Source organism: Sapajus apella, unplaced genomic scaffold (assembly GCF_009761245.1).
Source record: "Sapajus apella isolate SASKATOON/1434 unplaced genomic scaffold, GSC_monkey_1.0 scaffold119, whole genome shotgun sequence".
NCBI classification, from domain to species: domain Eukaryota; kingdom Metazoa; phylum Chordata; class Mammalia; order Primates; family Cebidae; genus Sapajus; species Sapajus apella.
In genome coordinates this window covers 2628113-2639066 of record NW_022437059.1, presented here as the reverse complement: position 1 = coordinate 2639066, position 10954 = coordinate 2628113, and the positions used below count along the sequence as shown (strand labels likewise).

At 39.8% G+C, this 10954-nt stretch overlaps 1 protein-coding gene across 1 annotated transcript; it reads left to right on the top strand.

Annotated features, from left to right (window-relative positions):
* Positions 1–5737: 5737 nt before the first annotated feature.
* LOC116538423 (olfactory receptor 6N1) lies at positions 5738–6753 on the top strand. Its single transcript, XM_032260812.1, has one exon. The coding sequence runs from the start codon at positions 5752–5754 to the stop codon at positions 6688–6690; it is 939 nt and encodes a 312-aa protein (XP_032116703.1). The 5' UTR covers positions 5738–5751; the 3' UTR covers positions 6691–6753.
* The last annotated feature ends 4201 nt before the right edge of the window (positions 6754–10954 follow it).

Here is a 10954-nt window from a genome sequence, read left to right as displayed (position 1 = left end):
TGCAGGTTCAAGACATGTGATGCCATAAAAAGATACGCAGTTAGGTGCTAAAGTCTGCTCACAGTTTTTGAGAAAGGATTGATAACTTATTAGAAATTCTGTGGAAGCAATAGCTTGGAATCAGATACAGTGGGAGTATTAGCACTATGCCAATCAGCAAATATTATAAATCAGGGTCTTTTCAAAAATGTCAGGTTATGTCAAAGCTAAATAATGCCAGACACTAAGGTGGTAAGAACAGACTTAATTAGTTATATATGAATATAATTGTGAACACACACACACATACACATACACATGAATTATTTTGGTAGCTTTGAATTTTCTCAGGCAGGCACTTAAAGAGGTGCTAGGATTATCTATGGCCTTGAGCTCTTAGAAACTACATGAGTGTTTGTTTAAGTCTTTTAATACATGTGGTTTGGAAGGGAAGGTGGGGAGGGCGAATAAAATCATTTTTGCTGTTAGTCTATAGATTTTGTATGCCAAGGTTGAGGTTTAGTCAAAAAGAGAGCTAGCTTTCAACGAAGTAGAAATCTTTGTTAGAGGAAAGTCAGTTGTGAAGCATTTACCCGAGCACAAATAGAGATAGGATATCAGTTGGAGGGGCAGTAGCAGAATTGGTGGACATCTTTTAGGAGCAGAGGATATTCTAGTTCACAGAAAAGAAGTAATTGAAATGAAATTGACAGAGTTGGAAAATTTAGTTTAAAAAGTAGTGGTACTTTAACCCTTAATTGCCTTATAGGGATTTAGAAAACCTGAATAAACCTGTAGTCATTAAGTAAATAAAATTATTAGTTAAACTCTATGTATATTAGTCAAAAAATAACACTTTGTCTCAAATATTAAGTTATTAATTAAAAATCTATTTACCATGAACAAAATATTAAACACTTCCAACTCAATTTGAAAATTCTTCAAGAAAGAGATTAGGAGGTCAAAAAATATAAACTTGGATAAAGAATGTCGAAAATGTGAGGGGAACTGGGAATGGGACAAAAATTAGTTAATTCTTCTCACAGTTTGTATTATAGTTTGTAAGTACTTTTTTTCTTTTTACATGATCACATTTTTAATATGAGGAAAGAAAATCTTTATTTTTTTAAAATTTTTATCTGACAAATAGTAATTATATATGTGATTTTTTTGATATGTGTATGCAGGGTGAAATGATCAAATTAGGCTAATTAACATATTTATCACCTCACGTACAGTACTTATCATTTTTAATTTGTGGCGAGAGTATTTAAAATCCACTTTCTTGGCAATGTTGCTATCCAAGGCTCACTGAGGTGCCTAATGTCACATAAGTACTTGGAAGAATGGCTGGGATTGAAATCCAAGATTCTGAGGCAGTACTCTTTACAGAGCAGGTAACACTAGAGTAGAGGAGACTGTAGTGTGTAAGACAACATGTAACTGCTGTAAATATGAGCAACAGACAAGATTAGGAGTCGGCCTTGATGATATTTATGTTCTCAGTGTCTTCCTGTCCTCACCCTTTCAGGGTCAGAGAAGGTCAGTCAAATTTTAAAAAGATCCTATCATAATTGAGATGTATGTGCTTACTCCCAGGTCATGCAGTACAGGAACCCATTTGAGCCTAGTTTCCACATCGGTTATTGTTATTTGTTAAAGGGAGTAATTGCCTTGAGAGATGTTCTATCTCAACTTGGACTGGCAGTTATTGTTGTAGTAACTAACAGGTAATGAAGGACTACTAGCTAATAAACTTGCCGTATGTCAGTTCCCTTCCCGAGAGAGCATGTTAGTGACCCCAGGAGATCTGCTCAGAAGCCTCATGGGCTTCTGCCTCTACAAGGACCCTATCAAGAATCCAAGTTTTATGTGAGAAGAATTCGTTTTATGGTTTAACTTATTCCCACAGGTTCCATCAAAGTGATAAACTTCAACCCCTCCAGGCCCCAGGAGTGGTTGAGCATAATATTGCAAATGCGATATAGGAAGTGAGCAAGAAGTTCTCTTCTAACTTTGGACTCTGAAGAAGAGAAGGAAATGGTCCAAACCTGTGAGAATTGTGAACTTGGAAGATGAGAGATTTGGGGGTGCTAGTTTTCCGTGGAAAATAATACTTGATCTGATCCTTTGATTGCTTAGACAGAGTATGGAGGGAGTGAACAACAGCAGGTCATTAGTAAATGATGATACAATGTATAGCATGATAGTAAGTCTTTGGAGTTATGTGGAAACTACTTTCTGAGAAAGGAGAGGACAAGATACTGGCTTCTCCTATTCAATCATGTGACTGGTCCTCCATGCAGATCTGAAAATTTAGTTAGAAAATTTAGTCCCACTCTCAGATGAGTTGTCTAGATTCTGACACCTGGACGCCAGAAAAGGAAAGAGGTAGCTCCTAGAATGGAACCTTACATTTATATTTAGAAGGGAATGAATGTAGAACATCTAGAAAAGAAGGATCTGAGAAGAAATAGAAATTTAGGGATAATCCTTTATAGAAGGCAGGTATGCCTCCAAGACTCAAAAGAAACAGAAGGCAGGATTGGGCAGTGGATAGACATGGATCTGAAGTGAGAAAAACTAAGACAAACAAATATTGGATAATAAAGTAAGTATGCTGAACCAAAATCACCCATATAAAAGTTTGGCCCAGAAGTAGGTCTCTGGAATCTTAGTAGACAAACTTCCTATACTAAGTCTTTGAGAAAGGCTCTTGTGTATGGGATGGACATGTTGCCTAGGTTTGGAAAATGCCAAAAAAAATTAGAGTAAACAAAGTTTGGATGAATTTTAGGATTCTGGAGAGGGAAGAAGTGATAAGAAGACTGGAGGGGAGAAAAAGAACACTCAGGGTCTTTCATAACTCTTTGACTTTACACAAACAATCCCTTTTGCTTCAAATACTTTTTTTTTTTTTCATTTTTCCATCTAAAAAATTCTGACACTTTCTTGGCTTCAAATAAAAATTATAACTTCTGGCAGGGCACAGTGCCTTATGCCTGTAATCCCAGCACTTTGAGAGACGAAAGCAGGTGGATCACTTGAGCCCAAGTGTTCAAGACCAGCCTGGGCAACATGGCTAAACCCTATCTCTACCCAAAATACAAAAATTAGCCAGGCGTGGTAGCACATGCCTGTAGTCCCAGCTGCTTGTGGGGCAGAGGCGGGAGGAACACTTTAGCCCAGGAGGTCAAGGCTACAGTGAGCGGAGGTCCTGCCACTGCACTCCAGCCTGGGTGATAGAATGAGACACTGTCTCCAAACAATAATAATAATTTAAAAAATTATGTGTTCTATGAAATTTTCCTGATTTATCACCATATCCAGTCCATGGTTCATAACTCCTACTACATATACAAATTAGCATTTATCTTACTAGATTTGCATATTACACAAATATTTATTGAGTTGTTACTATATTTCAGACATGGCTCTAGGCACTTGACATACACCAGTAAACAAAATAGAAAAGGAAAAAAAAATTTGCCATTATGGATCTTATACTCTCAAAGAGGAGAGAAGCAATAAACAGTAGGAATAATAAATAAGTACATTTTATAGTTTAGAACATGATAAGTCCTCTGGAAAAAAGTTAAAAATAAAGTAGAGGAAGGCAATGGTAGTACAGAATATGGATGTAAGAATGAAGGCACAATGCAGTTATATAGAGCGGCCCAGGTGGTTGAGCTGGTGAAATTTGAGCAAAGATGAAATAAATCAAAGAGCCATCCAGGTGGTGAAAGAGATTCTAGAACAAGGAAAGAGCTACAGCAAAGGCTATAAAATGATATGTCATTGAACACATTTGATCGATGGAAACGCAGAACCTAATTTAGAATTTAACAGGATCATCCTGGTGTGTTGAGAAGAGGCTGCAGGTGGACAAATGCAATTAGGAAGATCTGTTAGGAGTCAGTTACAGTAATAGAGATAAGATGAAAGTGACTTGAACCAAGGTGGTAAAACATAGTCCGTTCCTGGATATATGAGAGAAAGATAGAAACAAGGATGACTGCAGGGTTTTGGCTTGTATGTTGGAAGACTGCAATTGCCATCATTTGCAATAAGGAAGACTATGGGTAGAGCCTTCAGGAGTTCAGTTTGAGATGGCTCTTAGACTCCCAAGAGGAGATGTGAGTAGGCAGTCAAATATATGCGTGTGGAGTAGGGGAGAGAAATACTGCCTGAGATATGGATTCAGATATCTTCAACACATTTATAGTGTTTAAAGCTGTGGTATTAGATGGTAGTAGCAGAGGAGTTGAGTTCATACCGAAGGAAAAAAAAAGATTAAACACTGACCATGGGCACTGGCACTGTGACATTAAAAGGGTGGGGCATGGAGGAGAAACTAATGATGGAGAATAAGAATGAATGACTAATAAGATAGGAAGGAACTGAAAGTATAGTACCCTGAGAATCAAGTGAAGAAGGTGTGTGAACAGACAGGATAAATCCACACCGTCAGGAAACAGATAGTACAAGTAAGCTGAGGAATGAGAAATGACCACCGGATGCAGCAAATCTTAGGTAATTAATGTCTATGAGAAAGGAGGTTTTGATGGAGTGGTAGTAGTGCAAATCTAATTAAAGTGGGTTTAAGAAGGAACTTAAAGAGAGGAATTAAAGGCAATGCGTATAGGCGACTCTTGGAGGAGTTTTCTTTCAGGGACATAGAAAAAAATAGGGTGGTGGCTGTGGGATAAGTGAGGAAAAAGAAAGAATTTAAGGCACTTGCTTTTTTGTCTGTTTAGTAAATGAGAATAATAGCATGCTTTTATGTTGATAGAGTATTCCATGAAAGAGCTGTATAATAATTAGTTGTTTCTCTATGTTCTGTATTAAAATATTAGTTTGTTAACATCAGGTGCCACATTTTATTTATCTGTTTAGTCCCTGTTCTAAGTATAATACCTAGAGTACTGAAAATAATCAATTATTGTTACAGTGACCTCAACACAGTAGAGCATGTGTATTTACTATCTACAGAAGCAATAAACCAGAAAAGAACATTTGGAGTTGAAGGAGGGGGGGAAATGGCAGAAACAATTGATAAAGTGGCCACAGTCTGAACTTGAAATTCAGAAAGATAGATCTGCCTCCTCTCTTTCTTTGGCTCTTTTATTTACTTCGACCTTTTTATTTTGACTTGGATTCTCACCAGTGTCCAAAAGAGGTCTAAATTCTGATGTATGTGCCGTGAAAGATGCTAGTAGACCTGAGTTCTCACAGAGGAATATGAGGGAGCAGAAGGGAAAACAGTTGATTCTTTCATAGCCAGAAAGTTGAAGAAGAAAACAAATTGAAATGAGAAATTAGAAAATAATACTTAAATTATATATACTTTGTCCAGTACAGTATCAATATATTATGACTATAAATGATTTGTCCCTTAGACAAACAATATGTATAAATGTTAATATACACTTCGGATTTGAAATACTTAAATTTCTAAAATATATATAGATTCTATTGAGAAAGTCAACTGGTTACAGAATGAATTAGGAAGGCCAAAACTGAGCTGCTTTAATCAGGTAAGACTAAATATAAAGGTGAATAGTCTGAAGGAGGCTGTTGCCATGAAGGGCATGGAGGGATGGAATTGAAATGTTGACCTCTCAAAGCAGTTACTGAGTGGGCTTTACTCTGGAGGTGAGAGAAGGGAGGGCAATAGTAGTTTGAGGGTTGCCTTCTTGTTAGAACCTCTGTAGCTCAACTTTTCTTTCCTGTGCTTCCGCACCACACATCTAGGCACATGAATGGTGAGCAATGGACACAGGGAACTGGAGCCAGGTAACAGAGTTCATCATCTTGGGCTTCCCCCATCTCCAGGGTGTCCAGATTTATCTCTTTCTCTTGTTGCTTCTCATTTACCTCACGGCTGTCGTGGGAAACCTGCTGATATTCCTGGTGGTCTGCCTGGACTCCCGGCTTCACATACCCATGTACCACTTTGTCAGCAACCTCTCCTTCTCAGAGCTTGGCTATACAGCTGCTACCATCCCTAAGATGCTGGCAAATTTGCTCAGTGAGAAGAAGACCATTTCATTCTCTGGATGTCTCCTGCAGGTCTATTTCTTTCACTCCCTTGGAGCAATTGAGTGCTATCTCCTGACCGCTATGGCCTACGATAGGTACTTAGCCATCTGCCGGCCCTTCCACTACCCCACCCTCATGACCCTAACACTCTGTGCAGAGATTGCCATTGGCTGTTGGCTGGGAGGCTTGGCTGGGCCAGTAGTTGAAATTGCCTTGATTTCACGCCTCCCATTCTGTGGCCCCAATCACATTCAGCATATCTTTTGTGACATCCCCCCCGTGCTGAGCTTGGCTTGCACCGATACGTCTATAAATGTCCTAGTAGATTTTGTTATAAATTCCTGCAAGATCCTAGCCACCTTCCTGCTGATCCTCTGCTCCTACGTGCAGATCATCTGCACAGTGCTCAGAATTCCCTCAGCTGCTGGCAAGAGGAAGGCCTTCTCCACGTGTGCCTCCCACCTCACTGTGGTTCTCATCTTCTATGGGAGCATTCTCTTCATGTATGTGCGGCTGAAGAAGAGCTACTCACTGGACTATGACCGCGCCCTGGCAGTGGTCTACTCAGTGCTCACACCCTTCCTCAACCCCTTCATCTACAGCTTGCGCAACAAGGAGATCAAGGAGGCTGTGAGGAGGCAGCTAAAGAGAATTGGGACACTGGCATGAGTGGGGGCTGGGAGTAGGCCAATGCTGGGGGCTGAGGATACAGTGACCCCAGGGATCAACAGTGGCCAGAGATGAAACCAAAAATTCAGTACTTTTCTGCGGGGGTTGGTGGAGTTGTAGCAAGTGCTGACTGACTTTCAGTCTTACACTGACCTTCATACCGTCTGCTGGAGCCACATTTGTCTTGGGACCAGAGACTAGGAAAGGCACACGTTCCTTCAACATGATGTGGTACAGTGATTTTCAAAACTTGTATGTTTATGTATCATAGTTAGGATTTTTAAAAAGTCTGTGTCTTACCTATTATATATAGAGAGAAACATTTTTCAAATTTACTTGACTTAATATAGTCAGTCATGTCCTCAACAATATGTGTCAAAGAAAATTTAGAATATAAAATTCATAATGTTTTATGTACCACTTGCAATCACTCCATGTGGGGAAGACTGGTACAGTAGAAAAAACCATGTTTTTTGAACCCACATATATTTGGGTTTCAATCATATTTTATTCAGTCACTTGCTAATTAATCTTTAGAAAGTAACAGCATCTCTGAGTCTTAATTTCATCATTTGATAACAATATTGAAGAGCATTTTGAATATTAGTGTTTTGAATATTTGTAAACCACAGTACACAGTGTCTGACATGTAGGTAATAGTAAAATATAAGTTATACTTATTTTATTTATTTTATTCTGTCAAGACCTCTCATCATTACTCTGAGCCTTAGAACAGTATCTAGTAAAACATAAATAAACAGAAATACTTTCCAGGTATTTTCCCCATAGGAAAGGAATAAACTAGCCAGAAGGAATACTTGTGAAAATCCCTGCTGTCTTGTATAAATGTAGCACAATTTAATCATTAGCCATCAGCGGTTTGTATTCCGGAACACTGGCAGCTTCAACTTCACTAGATGCTGCCAAGTTGTTTCCCAAAAGCTGTCTACCATCAACAATGCATGCATTTTTTTTTAAATTGTTGTACATCTTTTTAAATGTTCTGTGTGGTCACATTTTTTTCTACTCGGCTGTTGTGTAAACAATATGCTACTGCTTCATTTGCAGTTGAATATTGTGTGTGTGTATTTTGTACTCCTCATTTGCTTGTCTTTTCTTATTACTTTGTAGAAGCTTTTTACATATCCTAAATAATAATCAGTTATATATACATTATTACAAATACAGATTCCTAGTGTGTATCTTGTGGTTTTACTTCTTAATGGTATTATTTGATGAAAGGAAATATTAAATGGCTTAATTCATGAGTCTTTAAATTTATGGTTTGTATTTATATCAAATTTAAAAATTTTAACTGAAATTCTAATATGATTGACTAAGCAATGCACCATTTCCACAGGCTGTTGTGCTGGCTACGTTCATCTTTTCCCCAGTGATCTGCTATTACTGCTCTCACGTATTTTAAAATTCCATATTACATTAGTTTATTTCTTTGCTTCTATTGACTGTTTACTCCTACTGATATTTTATTCAAATTTAGCTTCATAATAACCTTTAGTAAATAGTAGGGCAAGTGCCACCATTTCAGTCTCCTTTGAAACGTCTTTCTTGGCCCTCATTCTTACATGTCCCACTCCTCCCAAATCAACCTGAGATTTTGATTGAAATTATTGACTTGTAGATGATTGGCATGTTTATGTAACAGATACATTCTATTCATTAATACAGCACATGGATCAATTTCTGTGTTTGTTATATTCCAATATGGTTTTATAAAGTGCTATGTTTAGATGCACCACATCATTTATAGTTTTGTATTTTTGTTGATACTTCAAATGGCATCTTTTCATTACATTTTCTGTCACCTGTTACTGATATATAATAATACCGTGTTAAATATATCAGTTTGTATCTATGCACTTGCTGCACTTCATGTTATAATTTGTTTTTATTTTCATTTGTAAATTTTATATCATCTTTAATTGCATTTGTCCTTCTTTATAGTCTAATGCTATGTGTTTCTTTTTCTTTTCTTATTTCCAGTTTTCTTTATGATGAACTCCCATTTTAATATGTGTGTGTGTGTGTGTGTGTGTGTGTGTGTGTGTGTGTGTGTGTGTGTATGTCTGTATATAGGTACATATACATCTCTATGTATATAATTCTTGAATGGGGATAATAATATATATAAATTTCTAGACACTAAGTGTTACAAATAATAATAGAAAAAGTGAGTCGATTTCCCAATTTGTTTCTTTGTTCCTGTAATTCTCTCCTTTGATTTCTGTAATACATCATTGCCCTCTTTTTCTCTTAGTTACCTAAGCATTTCGGAATAAGATAGTAAGGTAAACCTAGGTTCAAATTCTTTCTCTGCCACCTGCTTAGCTACCTGACTACAGGGAAGAAACATAGTCATTAAACTTTAGTTTTCTCATCTTTTAAGTGGAAACCATAATGACTAATTTATGGAACTGTGAAAGGATAAAATGAGATGAAATATAAAAATGCCTTAGCATATTTGTCACATATTTAATAAATGAAAGTTATTTACTGTTAATACCATTTTTCTCTCACCTACCAATTGTAATCCTCCAGTCTCTTCTCATATCCCCTACATTTTTTTTCAATTATCTAGTGCATCCTCATAGTTCAGTCACAGCCCTGGCTTAGGAAGCTCCCAGATCTGGGCTCCCTGAATGGCCGTAACTCGTCTCTCCTTCTATTCACCACAACATGGTGAGCAAGGGACATGTCTTATCCCCGTTTACGTTACGGCTCTTTTAGCCTCATTTGGTGGGTCCTGAGTTCCTGTCCGGTGCCTAGGAAGAATGAGGTATGCAGACAAGCAGAGGGTGAGCAAGACAAAGAGGAGCTTTATTGAGTGACAGAACAGCTCAGAGTAAACACACAGTGGGCAGCTCCTTTCTGCAGCCTGGGTTTTCTGATGAGCGTTCAGCTTCTAGCAGACAGGTTAATTCCTTTCTGCTAGGCAAGTCACCCCCACAGGTATTCATCTATTGGCAGAGAGGGTAGCTCCTCTCTGCAGGCAAGTCATACTGTCATCACCCATTGTCTCTGTCATCTCTGCAGCTCTCAGCAGAGAGGAGGCCCTAGAGTGGTTGCTCCTGTCTGTACTTTGTTATCCCTGGACTTCTGCTCTGGCTGAACCCCGGGCTTCTATGGGTCTCAGAGGGGAGGAAGTGCATTCCTACTGGTCCATGGGCAGCCATGGGCAGTCTGGAAAAGGCGCCACCAGTTCCCACTCTGGTGGGGCAGCTCAGCACCCCCAGTTTTCAGGCTCTCCCTGGCTTGAATGTGGGATCTCACCAGGGACCTTCCTTCTTCTGCCCAGGAATCCGTCTGCCTCCTGTTGCCGCTCGTGACTCCCTGGCTATAAATGTGAAGGGCGGGCCTCAGTGCTCCCTCGGCTTCCCTCCTATGTTTGTTGGTGCCCAAAGTCTGGAGCGGGGCAAGGCGTCCAGGGTCTGGTGTATCAGCCCTGCCCCTAGTGTGTGCACACCTGGCCGGACTGCAATAGCACTAGGGCTCATCCCTACTTTGCTCCTAGATTGGAGTGGACATCGACAGCAGGGAGAAGCCAGGCAGCAGGAGCAGGTGCTTTCAAGCCTGTGAGGGCAAGGGGACCTTCCTGTGCCCCCAGGAGTGAAGAGATGCCTGGGTCTGCATCCATGATTTGGGTGGCTGCACTTGCATGGGGGAGTGGGAGTCTGTGATCTGCAGTCATGACTTGGGTGGCTGCAGCCCCATCCTCCTGGGGGGGGCTTCTGTCTGCTCCATGGAGCAGGTGGCCCAGATCTACAGCCTGGGTATGGGTGAATGCAGCTGCACCCAGGAGCACCTACCTGTTCCTGGGTCCCACGAGTACAAGGATGCCTGGGTCTGCAGCAGTGGCTTGCAGTGACACCTGGGGAGCCCCCACCCCGACTCAGAAGGGGCAGGTCTCCCCCTTGTACCCAGCTCCCACCCCAGCCACACCTTCCTGCTGCAGCGGGCATGAAGGTAGTGGCCACTTCAGATGGTTCACCACTACCGTCAATACTGGAAGGTAAGAAAAGACCAAGTCTTTTCAAAAGACCAGGGAATATATACTTGGGCCTAATCACTAGAGATATAATCAAAAGGTAATGCTAGTGTTTACCTAGATTTGAATTTAGAGGATTAAAGTTCAGTCTCTTCCATGCCTTGTATTGCCTGTGTGAACTGGAGAAAGCCTTTGGCTTCTCTGAGTCTCTTCATCTGCCAAGTGGGAATCACTGTAGTCTTGCTTAACTTATACAAA

Coding starts and splice junctions, on each gene's coding strand:
- LOC116538423 (XM_032260812.1), top strand. CDS start 5,752: ATGGACACAGGGAACTGGAGCCAGGTAACAGAGTTCATCATCTTGGGC.